Raw genomic sequence first — 14,905 nt, forward strand, 5'->3', positions numbered from 1 at the left:
ACAAACCATTTGGATCTTGGCTCTGTGGTGATTGGTTAGCTTAAAATTGGTTATAACTTTCCAAATCTATAATCCCTGTCTTTAAAATTCAGTTGAAATATTTATAGTATTTCGTTAAATTTTCCACCAATCTTCATAGATACTTAGTAAAATTTCACCGGTATTACAAAAATGTGAAAAAACGTTAAACTATTTGGGCTAAATGGCAAAACCGGTTTGAAAGTAAGTTTTGTTCTTGGAACGAATCCGTCGTTAAACAATTCAAATATATTAAATTTCAATAGGTTTATGTTAAAAAAAGTAACAATGTTTAAAACTGGCGTTTTTAAAATTTGAGTAGATAGTTAAAATCGGATCGCAATCAGCACTAAAAATTAAAACTTTCAAATAATCAAGGCTTGCTCAACACATCATATAGAGTCAAATAGAGACTAATTATTAGTGAGAATTTTCAGACACTATAAGTAAAAAAATAAAATGATTTAAACTGATTTGTACTTTGCAAACTCATCATACAATTTATTGTAAAGGGATATGCTGTGCTTACCTTAAGAACCCTTTTTTGTTTGTTTCTCTCATTTTTGAAATTGTGTATTTATTGATGTTCAAATGGTAGACATGTGCATTTAAGAGGACACAAGCGTCCACAGGTTTTTCTCAAAACCCACCTCTGTCTATCAACTCCTACTCTCACCTCCCCGCGGTGAACATCGGGTGCCTAGTACTCCAACTGGAGATTGGGTTCCAACCCCAGTGGAAAGTTGTTGGGGGCAGCAAACGAGAGAGGGGGGGGGAGAGGTGTTTCCACTAAGGCACCTTTCCTTATCCAGTGAGCGAGCGCATCACGACAATCCGCATCAAGGCTAAATTCGCCAACATAAGCCTAATATGCGCGCATGCCCCTACAGAGGAGAAAGATGAAGACACCAAAGACATATTCTTCGAGCTCTTGGACAAGACATATGAGCAGTGCCCTGGCTATGACATTAAAATTGTCTTAGGAGATTTTAATGCCAAGCTAGGAAGAGAAGACATCTTTGGTGGGATAATCGGGAGATACAGCCTGCACGACACTACCTCCGAGAACGGATTCAGGCTGGTCGATTTCGCTGCGGGGCGAGACGTTCTGGTAGCTAGTACGCAGTTCACGCATCTCAATATCCACAAGGGGACATGGAAATCTCCTGATAAATCAACCGTCAACCAGATTGACCACATTGCGATCGACGCACGACACTTCTCCAGTATCCAGGATATCCGAACATTCCGAGAGGCCAACATTGGCTCGGACCACTACCTCGTTGTAGCCAAGGTACGGCTACGGATATCCCGATCCAAGCCAAAACAAGGAAGTACTGTGAGAAGATTCGACGTGAGACGGCTACAATCGCAAGAGACTGCCATGTCCTTTTCCGATCGAGTCTCTAATAACCTCTTAAGGAGTCCTATGCTTCCTGCAATTAAGCATTGAAAACCAGTGGCAACATTGCCTTGCAGCCATCAGAGATGCCGCCTCTGAAGTGCTAGGTTTCACACGGCCACCACAGCGAAACCCCTGGTTTGACGACGAATGCCGGCAAGAGCACAGCGAAACAAACGGCGCTGCACAAAAGGACTAGAGCTGCTCGCGAGCCCTACGAGCAGAAGAGGAGAGAGGAGCACCGGCTTCTTAGATGGAAAAAAAGAGAGCATGAGAAGCGCGCGATCGAGGAGATAGAGGGATGTCACAACAGAAATGAGGTTCGTAAATTTTACCAAAAGGTAAAAAAAACCTCCCAAGGGTACCAGCCACGAACCGAAGCCTGTAAAGACGATCAGGGGAACATCGTAGTAGAACCGCAGTCGATGCTGAGAATATGGAAAGATCACTTCTCCAAATTATATAACGGCGATGACGAACCGAATTCCGCTGTAAGGGAGATAGAACCACTCAACCTCGACGACGCAGATCAACAATTCCGCCTACCCGACTTTGACGAAGTGAAGATAGCTATATCTAAACTTAAGTCAAACAAAGCTGCTGGAGCTGACGGCATCGCTGCCGAACTATTCAAAGCAGCAGGCGATGACTTGGTACGGAGCATGCACCAACTCATCTGCAAAATATGGTCGGAAGAAAGCATGCCCGATCAGTGGAATCTCAGCATAGTGTGCCCGATACATAAGAAAGGAGAACCTCAAAACTGCGCCAACTACAGAGGTATCAGTCTTCTTAACATTGCGTATAAGATCCTCCCTGCCGTATTATGTGAACGTCTGAAGCCATTCGTCAACAACCTGATTGCTCCTTATCAGTGTGGCTTCAGACTAGGAAAGTTTGACCAAATATTCACACTACGGCATATCTTGAAAAAAACCCAGGAGCTTCAAATCGATACCCATCATCTCTTTATTATCTTTAGGGAAGAGCTCTACCGAGCAATGTCTAGTTTTGGCATCCCTGTCAAACTTATCCGTTTGTGCAGAATGACGATGGAGAATGCACGCTGCTCTATCAAGGTCGGAAAAGATCTTACCGATGCATTTGATGTCAAAAAAGGTTTTAGACAAGGCGATGCACTGCCATGCGACTTCTTCAACATCGTTCTGGAAAGAATTGTGCAAAACTCAACCGTCAACACTAGAGGCACAATCTTCCAAAGATCCATCCAATTACTCGGATACGCAGATGATATTGACATAATCGGAAGATCAAAGCGTGATGTCAGTGGAGCGTTTTTGAGCATTGCGACGGAAGCGAAGAAGATGGGTTTAGTGGTCAATGAGGGCAAGACCAAGTATATGCTGTCATCAAAAAAGGACACTGAAGGACGACGTCTTGGACAAAACGTCACCATGGACAGCTATAACTTTGAGGTAGTTAAGGACTTTGTCTACCTAGGCACCGCTATTAATGCAGACAACGACACCAGCGCTGAAATCAAACGAAGAATAACTCTTGCAAATCGCTGCTTCTTTGGACTTAGAAGGCAATTGAGAAGTAAAGTCCTCTCTCGAGCATGTAAAATCACCATCTATAAGACACTCATCACCCCGGTTCTCATTTATGGCGCTGAGGCCTGGACCCTTTCAAAGAAAGATGAGAGCGTCTTAGGATGCTTCGAGAGAAAAATTCTTCGTCCAAAGTCCAACGGCTTAGATGGCTAGGTCATGTAGAGCGGATGGACATCAACGCTCCAGCCCGGAAGGTCTTCGAATCCAATCCCGAGGGACGGCGCAGTAGAGGAAGACCGCGACTCAGGTGGCGCACGCAGGTGGGAGAGGACCTCAACCAACTTGGCGTGCGAAACTGGAGACAGCTAGCTAGGGACCGAGCTGGCTGGAGACGCTTGTTGGTTGAGGCCCAGGTCCGCCCCGGTGTGTAGCGCCACCTTAAGTAAGTAAGTAAGTAAGTAAGTATTTAAAAAAAAGTGCTGTGATAGAAAAAAATTAAAGATGTGATTCGAATTGAGGACAACAAGTGAACCAATGTAATAAAACGTAGCTATTATACTTAGGTCAGTATTCGTGGCGTGATGTTTTGTTCGTGGACTATCATAGGTCTGGAAAACCCCTTCAAGTATAGTAATTGAAGGAAAGATACTGCTCAAATCAGGAATGATTGAGATTTGGAAGGGGCCGATTATAACTCTCAGTAAAAATCATCAATAAAAATTGAGACAGGAGGACTCTGAAATGCTTTACTGTTGAGCGTAAATCTACGTGATTAAATTGAAGGTATTATTTAACCAGGAGCTTCTCACCTTTTTTTGAGGGTTTATTTATTGAGTAAAACATTGGAAAGCGATTAGTAAAATGAAATTGAATTTTTATGTGCATTTTAAAGTCAGTCGTTGGTTGGCAGCACTGTTGTAAAAGTAGTTGGTTCAATTTTTATATCGCTCCTGCGAATTTTTTAATTTCAATAAGTTAAACTCACAAAAATACCTAAAAAGTCGTCAAATTCTAAGTTTTTTTTCAATATTTCAAAAAAGTGATAAGATAATAGGTAACCTTATAAGCTTTAGATCAAAATAAAAATTGGTCTTGGTTGTCACATGACCGAGAACAAAAGAAAATTAAGCGAAAGATCACCAGAGAGAGAACGTACTTCTAAGACACTGATTATAAACAGAACACTATCAACTTATACATCACAGAAAACCATGTCAATTTCAAGTAGTGATCTTCTAAAAAGCAAAATAATCATCGATGAATCTCTCGATACAAAATTGGAGAGAGCAATCGCACAGCTAGCGAAAAAAGAAGATTTCACAAAGCTTAATGAAGAAATAAAAACAATACGGGTTCAAAACGCGAATGTTTCCATTCAGGTTCTACATTTTGAGGCTATAAGAAGGAATTGAGGAATTAACAGAAAATCAATTTATCATTAAGCTTAAGCTCGATTGGTACAGAATTTTGAATGGAAAGCACTCTATTCCTTTTTTAAAACCATTTAAATTTATTTATATTTATTTATAATTTCTTAAATTTATTCAAGAGGTTTGAATTTAGAGAGATTTGTCTATGAGGGATATTTTTTCTTATCATTATGACGATACCTTGTTTTGATGTTATGTTGCTAGGAAGATTTAAGAAGTAACCCGTGAATGCTTTTAGAATTATTGCTGGAGTATTATTGTAGGCGTAATGAGTCTCCTGAATAGATACAATACCTGGATTGTGTTCTTTAATTAGAATATTCAGCTCGTCGTAATTATTTGCAAATCCTTGCATATTCCACTGGAAGGTTGCGAGAACCATATTCGAATAACAATTATTACACATACTATTATTGGTTGCGGCCAATGAAAGGGGGGAGGGATTTTGAAAGCAGCAAAGCCGTTGTCTGTGAAGTAAATTTGTGTTTGTGTATTATTGGCTGTCATCGTCATCCATTGGAGTGGGAACAATGTATTGGTTGTTATCGATAATAGATTGAGTTGTTTTGGATAAGGGGGAGGAGCTTGATTGATTTAAGCTTGTTTTGAGAGGTATTTAAATCCGAGTTTTTGTCTTGTTGGTGTTATTATTTGTTACTGTATTCGTTAGAAGTAAGTGTAGTTGTGTTTATTTGTTTAATTTTTTTAGCCCAGCTGCAATTGCTTGTGTGGATATTTGAAGAGGTTTTGGGGGTAGTGATGGTGGTGGAAATTCGGAAGATGAAGGTAAATTTTGTTCAGTATTATTGCTTTGGATGAAAATTGTCTTTTTGTTTGTATGATTATCCGTTACTATTTGTAGATCAGGTATTTTTTTGTTGTTTGTCAAATATGTGGTTGATATCGATTTAGTTGGTGGTGAGGAGGTAAGTGTGGGGTTAGATTGTTTTGCCTAACTGGCAAATGTGTCTTGATTTGTATTTATTAAGTTGGGAGGGAAACTGGTCATTGTAGATGCGTTTAGCATCTGCTAAACTGCACTTTTTCTGAGTTTTGATTTTTAAATTTTCTTTTATTTGAATGAACTTTGGGCAGTCTTTGGATGAAGCGGGATGGGAGGCGAAGCAATTTGCGCACAAAGTTCTGGAACACTCCTAGTTAGCATGTGGTGGAAGATTACATATCTGGCACATGGGGGTACCGTTGCATCTTTTGGTGGTGTGCCCAATTAACTGGCAGTTCCGGCACCGCATGGGATTAGGAATATAATCAGTGACCCTGGCATTGTACCAGCCGATTTCAACAGTATTGGGAGTTTGAAAAGTGTCAAAAGTGCAAAGAATCAAGCCTGTTGGACGTTGGTTTCCATCTACTTGTTTTGTAAATTTGTAGACATCCGTTACTTTTTGCATTTTCATTTCCGATATAATTTCTGCCTCGGGAACGTTAATAAGACAGGGAGCGTAAACTATGCCTTTAGACGAGTTGAGTTGGTTATGCAAGGTGATCGTGACGGGACAAAGGTTAGATAGATTTTTTGTGGAAATGAATCTGTCTGCGACAGTTTGATTTTTAGTAAGGATTAATATTTTACAGTCTCTGAATTGTGAGATCTACTCATATTCAGTGCTTATTGCATCTATAGCTTTTCTTAATGCAAAAATGCTCACTGATGAAAGAGATTTATTTTCACTTTGAGGAGCAATAACAATAAATCTAGGTTTTTTATAATTGATAACTTTAGGGAGATTGGGGAATGGTTCAAGGGGATTAAATGTTGTTTTATTCCTTTTCGACGGTTATAAATGTTTCAAATAGAAAAAATATTTGAACTATGTGTAAAAATTGGAAAAAATCAACTTTCGTCAATTTATTATTTAATCCCTTAATATTATATGCTACAATATTTATGTTTTCTGTTTCAGTAATATTTAATAAACTCCTAATAATAATGTTGTAGTTGTTGCTGTTGTTGATGTTGTTGAGTTTGTTGATGTTGTCGATGATGTTGATGCTGTTGATGTTGTTGATGTTGTTGATCCACTGTAAACGCAGAAAACAACGCTGAGATCAAAAGCAGAATAACTCTTGCTAACCGCTGTTCCCTTGGGCTAAGAAAGCAATTGAGTGGTAAAGTCCTCTCGAGGGTCGCTATATAAGACCCTTATCATCCCTGTCCTGCTATACGGTGCAGAAGGATGGAATATGACAAAAGCGGATGAAAGCACCTTGGGTCGGTTCGAGAGAAAAGTTCTTTGAGTGATCTACGGTCCCGTATGCATTCGAAGGGGAGTGGAGGAGAAGATGGAACGATGAGCTGTACGGGCTGTAGAGCGATATAGACTTAGCCAGAAGGGTAAAAGTCCAACGACTAAGATGGCTAATTCACGTAGAGGGCATGTAAACCAATGCTCCGGCCCGGAAAGTCTTTGAATCCACACCCACAGGACAGCGGAGTAGAGGAAGACCGCGAAGTAAGTAAGTAAGTAATAGTGTAAAATTAAAGTTTTTTTTATATTTATTTGTTATATAATTTTAATATATCCCTTAAATATTGTATAATGTAACGAAATTTATCGTTAAAATACGTTGCATGCACTCAAAGTAAATTCAAAAAGAAAACAAAAATTTTAATAAACAAAGCTATTAAACAAGCGTAAATGTAAATATCGACTTAACTAAGATTATGACCATTTAATGAAAATAGAAACCATTCGCTCACTTTCCTTCCATCTTATTACTCATGCTCAACTTCTTCTCACATAACTTTTTAATATGCACCTGGTTGGTAGCCTCAGCTTGATTTAATATCTTTCTAATATCATTCAATCGATTGTGTTGTATTGCTAATAAATAGGCCGCTTTCAATTGACCAATGAAAATATAGCTTGAAATTCTCAGTTCCATGCTGTTTATTTTCTTAGCCAAGTTATCTAATGCTGTTTTCACTTCTGGTTGGTGATTATTTGTAGCCGAATTGATGGCAATCGAAAGAATTTCATCAATTTCACGATTAGTCGTACCATTATTACCAATAATACAGTTGAGTAGTTTTTCGGTTTCGTCAAGGCGACCATTTCGTGCTAGATACTTGGCTGTTGCACCAAACACTTTCATTATTGGTAGTTTGTAGTTTTGAATAATGCTAACAAAATAAAATAAAAAAAACTATTATTGTTTGTTCTTACATGCGACGCAAATATTGTTAATAAATACCGATAAGCTAAGCCGAATCCTTCTTCTATGTTCTTGCCACTGAGTAAAATTAAAATACAAATTTGAATCTTTGCTTGAGGAGAATCAAAAAGGGTCGGAAGGCTGTGCGTATCAATTCGAATCTTTAAACAAAAAAAGTAGATATAGACGAAAGGGCTAACACAATGTAATTGGAGAATTCCTAAGTACCTGCTTCAAAATGTACTCAGTAATAAGCATTCCATTTTCCATGGGTTGTTCGTCTTCGCATTGAGCCAAAAACTTCGCAACATCCATCTGGCGAAGAAGAGTATTGATGTGAGCATTCAAGCTTTTCGCATCCATTTGCATCAACAACGTATTGGAGCCAGTCGATGGTTGCTGCTTCCGTTGATCTAGGTTTATCCTCTCCCATTGACTCATTTCCAATTCAGACTGCAAATGGCGATGAGCATTTTTTAGATGCATAGAATTCGCATGAAGTTGTTTGAAATTCTGGCAATTCATAGAGTAAAATTTCACACATGTCATACTTGCTCGCACGGGGTCTTTAAGGATGATTTGCAATTGATAAAGGCAATTTAATAGGCCCTTTGTCTCAAGAAACCGACAAGTACCTAGTATGGCTTCTTTCCATACCCCCAAGTGCTCATCGATGTCAGTCATCGACTGAATAAGTTCGCCAATTGATCCAGTTCTCAGAAATCCCAGGAATATATGATGAATAAACAAGTCCACATCTTGTCCTTGGATTATAAAATACTTCAAGGCGGTAGATAGTTCTTGATGTCTTATGAAGAAGTCCACGATGTCCGAATGTGATCCATAGGTTATGACATAATGAAGACTTTCTTCAAAAATCCTCGACTGCCTTAGAATATGTCTTTTATTGTCAAGCGAGTTAAGATTTGCATTTTCAGAATACTGGCCTTTGGATAATTGCTTGAGACTTGCCAATGTATTGAGAATATTAATGGGGGCTTCATGCAATGGAATGGTCTCACGACGCTTAGACACCAGCGATGCTAGGGATGTATTTGAGTTCCTAATAATAGACGCCCTAGCCAGAGTCTCTGGTTGTAGCTTAGAACATGGAATAGATTCAATTATTTTCAATACTTCTTGTAGCAATGGTGGACTTCTGTTTGGTCGCTTTATTGTAGGAATGTCAATTTTCTTATTCAAGTCCACAAATTCTGCATCGTTTGAAATTATTTTTATGATGGCAGAATTTTCCTGTTCGGAAGAATGTTTTGTCATGCAATGCGAGAGTTTTTCTTTTGCAGTTTCGAAGCTACCGGCTCGTAAACAAGCTAGTCCATGAGCGGCCATTACGCCGGCAGTGGGAAAGCCACATTTCCAATGAATTTCTAGAGCCAGTTGCCATTTTTCGACTTGAACAAGTGAATCGGCTAATTTGCGGAGATTTTGATTATTTAATGGTCCTGCAGGGATTAGAGCTTCACAGCCATTTTGCACCACAGACATAATAATATCCGAATGCTCTCGAATTGTCTCGACTTCAGGAGGACCACCTCGAACCTTAAATGTATTGAAAAGAAATTACGGAAATAATAAGAAAATTAATGATTTCAAGAACTCACCTTGGCAGCCAGTGCCAAGCAATTCATCATTTTTGCAATAAGCTCATAATCAACTTCGGGGTTTGGAACAAGAAGTTTCTCCAGCTTTCCACAATGAAAAAGCAAAAGATCTACACATTTTCTATTGTCGGTGTGATAAGAAAGAATGGATAGGCACAAAGCAACACTTGGAGCGTGTTCATAGCAGAATTCCTCACGTAAGAGCTTGTCATGGGTAATGTTTCCACTCAGTTTCCAGCGCGGGTCTGCTTCACCATAATCACTAAACTTATATTTTCTGTCTACTGAAGTTGAAACGGAAGACTTGTTTGCATTCATCTTGGCATATAGCTCTTGGGTTTGTTTTATACAATCGTTGCAGACTCTCACACCAACATCTTCGTACAGCTCAGGAATTTGCATTCGATTTGTGGAACAAGCAAAGCAAACGACTCTGCCGCAACGCCGACAATGATGACGTCGCATGAGCATTGTAAACACTGCACGCCGGCAGCACATGCAATGCGCAGCTTCGTCATCTTGCACCCACTTGTCCCTGTCGGGTGCATTATGGGGCATTACAAAGGCCCCACAAAGTGAGTCTAGCGAGGCCATATCAGTCGACTGAGAAACCCTCTCTGAAGAGACTGTCATCTCCCGAATTTGGTAATCAAGAGCCTTAGTTGCATAAATTCTCAACAGCAAATCCACGCACTCTAGCGTTATAACGTGATCCTTTTGGTATAAATTGAAATTAAGCAATATAAAAGCCGAGCTACTCTCACTGCCAAGGGTAAAGTTATTCGACTTCTTCGAGTAAATATCATAGATATTTCCTCGTTTGTCAAAACAAAATTTACACAATCCCCCAACTGTAAGGCAGTTTGTTTGATTATCCTCCAAGAGGGGTCTGATTGCTTCTAGTATCCTTGCTAGCTCTTTGAATTTAACATTCATGATCAATTGTTCCACAATCAGCAAAGGTTTACTCAATAGATTCCAATTCTGGTCCCGTTCCGTTGGTGTAAGTTGTTCGAAAATCTTCAAAGAAACTTTGTAGTTTCGCAAATTTGTCATATTCCTAATATTTTGGCTTAGAAAATCTATAACATAATTGAGCAAATTAACTGAGCGAAATTTATGTTTATTGGAATCGTAAAATTGGCAAATTTCTAGTTTTGGGAAGGTTTCAATTGTTTGAAGAATATGTCGATCAAAATCTTCTTCTAGCTGAATGAGAATTTCGAGAAAGGTTACAAAAAAGGATTTTATTTGATGAACAAACGAAACCGATAGTTGAACTACACAGCACCAATCATAGCACAGCTTGAAATGTCCTAGTGAAAGGAGTTTTTGAAGAATAGTATTGGGAGTCTTTAAACCAAAATCATAAGCTTGTGGCCAAGATTCAAATTCTAGCACTGACGAAACCTCCGAATAAGTGCTTATATCTGAGAGAGTTCGTTCCAAATTTGTTCTAAGATCATTGTCTATGTCTTTGGCATTCCAATGCAATAATGTGCTTTCAATTAGATCCTTGGCCAAACCAGAACTTGATACTCTTGTAAAATTCTTGAAAATCAACTTTGATCGAACGTTGATATTCTCAATATCCGCGGCTAGATAAACGTATTTGGTGTCAGTGGCTATAAGATCCATGATAACTTTGTCCTTTTCAATGAGATGTGTCTCTCTATCACGAACTTGTTCTTGACAATTTTGTAAAATATCGTACATTTCGATTTTCTTATCCAACTTGCTCATACGTACTTTGTCGATGGTGTGTGAGAGAAGCCCAGCTAGTACCGGATTCCCTTCGTATATCTTTGATAGACAATTAACACTTTCGAATTCAATGAATCTCTGTAAAAATTCATCATTCATCATGCAGTTTGTCTGAGTCTCAGCAGGACCCCTAATTTTCTGTAAAACATAACCCAACAAAGCGTTCTGATTTGATATATAATTAAAGATCGACTGAAATTTTTCTTCGGTTGTTCGATTGTACCGCAACTGATTACGCTCCTTGCCACAAACCTCGGGGCAAATATTTAGAGCAATCACATGGATAAGATTTAAATTCAAAGCCACAACATGTGATTCGATTTCCAGTGGTGTCATGTTCTCTTCGAAAATCAATTCACCGATTATATCGCTAGCATCGAATCGAAGCAAAGCTGAGGTAAAGAATTCAGCCTGCTTGTCTCTTATTTGAACGAATTTTGCAAGATGCCCGATGTAAGAAAGAAATCGGACGAAGTAATTGGACTTTGTTTTGAGTTCGGCGAAATCGTTGGCCAGCATTTTGAGGTCGTCTATGCGCTGCAAATCACCTTCAGTTTTTGAGAATGTATCCTTGAATATCTTCTCACGATTAAGCTCGATGGAGAGTTTTTTGGGCTTTAAGGAATAGAAACTGTTGCAGAGTAGATCTTTGAGCCCAATATCTGACCGATTGTGTGACTTTATCAGCCTCATACACTCGCAGACATTGTCTAAAAAATTCAAACAACCCATTTCACTGGGTAATCCTGAATTCACCGACAACGAGGACGATATCTTTGGCAATTTGCACATCCTTCTTATCACCGGAACTATATTTGCTATAATATCGTAATTTATATTCAAATTTAAGATCAAATCAGCGGCAACAACCGCTCGAACATTCGGTCCCTGATAATTCTGCAGAAATGGATAGCTATGAGAATATTTTTCGAGAAACGCTTGAACCTCATCACTGTTCTCGAATGTATTGGCATTGGCGAAATTATCAACAATGCTGATTATTTTCGAAGCCTCAAAACCCTTGGCAGCTGCTTTTTTAATTCTTTCAACTGTTGCTTGAGGATCTTTAGTATGTAGGGCTTGTTGCAAATAACTTTCGTAGATCAATTCTAGTTTTCGGGTGGTTTGCTGCTGGTTCTCGACGTATTTTAGTTCTCGATTGAGTTCAGTGTTATGCAAGTTGAAGGTCTTGTTTATTTATGTAGAAAAAAGATATATTGGTTATAAGAAAGAATATGAAATAAGTTATTGCCTTACCTGAATGATGTACTTAACATCGTTGAAGTTCTTCATCGCGAGAGCCATGATGGCGAGATTCTCTGGTGTGGTCAACATATTTGGTATTATACTCTTTCGATTCGATATATCTGTCAAAATAACACCGCCCGGCTTCCTTGCGATTCCAACACCGATTCGCTGCTGTTCACCTCCCCCAAACGTGGCTCTTCTCCGTTTCTTTGCTTTCCTTCTCGACAAACTGGCATAGTTGATTCTTTCCTTACTTTCATCCTCACTGCTGGTTTTTTCAATATTTTCCCTGTGTAGCTGAACTAGTTGTAACAAATCTTCCGCTTCCATTTGGAAGCTCTCTACCTCTGTGTCACAGATCTTCTCCAGCACCGAATATTTCCATAGCCCATCATTTATACAATCCATTACTCGAGTGAACCGTAATTTTATTCTCTCCGAGCAGATTTTATATTCTTCGCTGTGTAGTTTCTGAGTGATGAAATGTTTGAGGAAACTAAAGATAAACTTTAGTGCAGCTCCTTGGCAAATAAACCCGTGACGTCCACCTGCAGATAGACCTGTCTCAGGGCGAGTTTCTGCAGCATCTGTGCTAGAGGTGGACTTCTTTTTATCGAAGTGGCGGCTAGCTGTTGTGGAATCTAAATGCTCCCAGCGCAAAAACACCAGTTGAAAAATGTCTTCCATTAAATTACACAAAACATCAATGTTTCGAATCTGTCTTATGATAATCTTCAATCGGCTTATCTTTTCCTGAGCGAATTCATAGAACTTTTCGAAGACCTTGCTACGATTGATGATGATGTCGTAGACACCGGCCAAAACAAAGAAATAGGTGAGGGTTTCCAATTCGGAATCCCTCATGCTGGCCAACACAGTCGATTGGTTCTCGAATGTGTGGTTGCTCTCGATTACCTGACGGATCTCATCATAACCTATGAGGATGATGTTCTTATGGTCATAGATAAATGGAAGGATGCCATTTGTTTCGATTAAAGTTCCTATCGCGATTACAGAGGAATTGTATTTACGCAGGAAGTCAATATTGTTCCCCAATCGGCGAAAATCATTGAAGAAAATATTCTGAACCTCAGATGCACTTTGGCAATCGTAGAGCTCAAGCATTTTCTTAAGATTGCCCACTTCATCAATTGGTTGGTTCATAGAATTGAATTCATTTGCTACTTTGGCTAAGATCAGTGCGTTTCGCATGTAACTATCAGTAGTGATATCAGCGAAATTCTTTTGTCTTTGGATGGCCAGTTTAACAAAGTGTACATTGTTCTTAAGGGCTTCCGAGAGTATCACTTCTTTGGAAAAATAGTCAATGGATTGCTTGGAAAAGGCAGGATATAGAAGAAAATCCAAGTTTGTATTGGCCAGCAGAGCCATATAAAAATGATCACCGGCCTTACGACCAATTTCATTAATCTTATCTGATTTTTTTTTGAGAATAGGCTCAGGGAGTTCGAGATTTACGAGAAAATTTATAAACTTTAATACGTCATCCTCATCTTGGCTGGATTCAAAGTAGATTTGTAATGCCAGGCGTTTTATCCGGTTGACGAGGTCCAAGCAACCAGGATTGTCTCTTGATGCGTTGTCCAGCAGCTTCATGCAGACGAATGGTTTTTGTAGAAGACATTTTGCTAAAGATGTCAGCAGATCAAGGTTTTGATTATAGCTCACGAATTCGCTAATAAAATTCTAAAGAAGAAGAGGGTTAAATGCTGCTGGCCCTTTCATCGCGTCAGCGTGAGATCAAATAAACATTTACCTCGAATAACAAAGCCGTATCTCTCTCGAGAATACTTAGATAAAATTCATTTGGTGTATTTTCCATTTTTCCACTTGTTACATTTCGTGGGAAATTGCTTTTCGCCTTGGAAATAGTTTTTGAGATATTTTTACACTACCACTTTACAAACTGCTAATATAACTGATAAGAAGATGACAGAGTATTGTGCATTGTATCATGTGTGAGAAGAATTGAAATGAAGAACGTAGAAATTAGGTAAAGGAGATGAGAAATCAAAAACTTTTGTAAAAATAAAACAAAGAAGACTCATAGAGAAGAAATGTTGTGAAATTTGTTATTTTTTGTATTGACTTTGATGGCAGCTGATAACCGTAATATTGTAATCAGCTGTGATGTTTACAGCGGCTTTTTTGTTTTATCAGGTGCAATGTGGGAACTGTTTGATTTGATTGACGAAATTCTTAAGAACGGAAAACCTAGGGGCCGGTTATAGTTATCAGAAAAAGGTGTTTCTCAGAAACAATGATTGTGTAAAAATAACTTGTTAAATATTTATTGTAAGTAATTGTTTTTATTGTAAATATTAATTAGGCGAATTTCCATTACCGCAGCACGAATTTCCTTCTTATTTTTTATTTCATTTTTTGAGCCTAAAACAAGTTTTGTTTTTTAATTGATAACAGCTTGGTATGTAAGGGGCATACCTACATGTTTGCTAGATCGAAAATTGCTATAGTTATTATATATTTGCAAATATCTATTAAATAAAAAAAACGCGAGTCGTGCTGCGATAATGTAAAGTTGAGTCATATAATTAATGCAAATATAGATCTTTTTCGTTTTTAACCGAAGGTATTCATAGACAATGACGAAACGTCTTGAACAAAAAAAAATGTGTTTCAAAAAAGGTGACCTTATATATCAGTAAAATACCTTAATAAAACAAATTTCTGAACAACTGGTGTTCCTCA

General features: G+C 38.6%; 1 protein-coding gene across 1 annotated transcript; it reads right to left on the reverse strand.

Annotated features, from left to right (window-relative positions):
- Nucleotides 1-6,864: 6,864 nt before the first annotated feature.
- On the reverse strand, nt 6,865-14,281 carry LOC129954152 (zinc finger FYVE domain-containing protein 26 homolog). Its single transcript, XM_056067870.1, has 6 exons — nt 13,953-14,281; nt 12,185-13,882; nt 9,164-12,115; nt 7,770-9,101; nt 7,581-7,702; nt 6,865-7,509 (listed from the first exon to the last, which is right to left on the reverse strand). Exons 1-6 carry the CDS (start codon nt 14,016-14,018, stop codon nt 7,083-7,085), a joined length of 6,597 nt encoding a protein of 2,198 aa, XP_055923845.1. The 5' UTR covers nt 14,019-14,281; the 3' UTR covers nt 6,865-7,082.
- Between the last annotated feature and the right edge of the window lie 624 nt (nt 14,282-14,905).

This window comes from Eupeodes corollae, chromosome 1 (genome assembly GCF_945859685.1).
Source record: "Eupeodes corollae chromosome 1, idEupCoro1.1, whole genome shotgun sequence".
Classification (NCBI taxonomy): domain Eukaryota; kingdom Metazoa; phylum Arthropoda; class Insecta; order Diptera; family Syrphidae; genus Eupeodes; species Eupeodes corollae.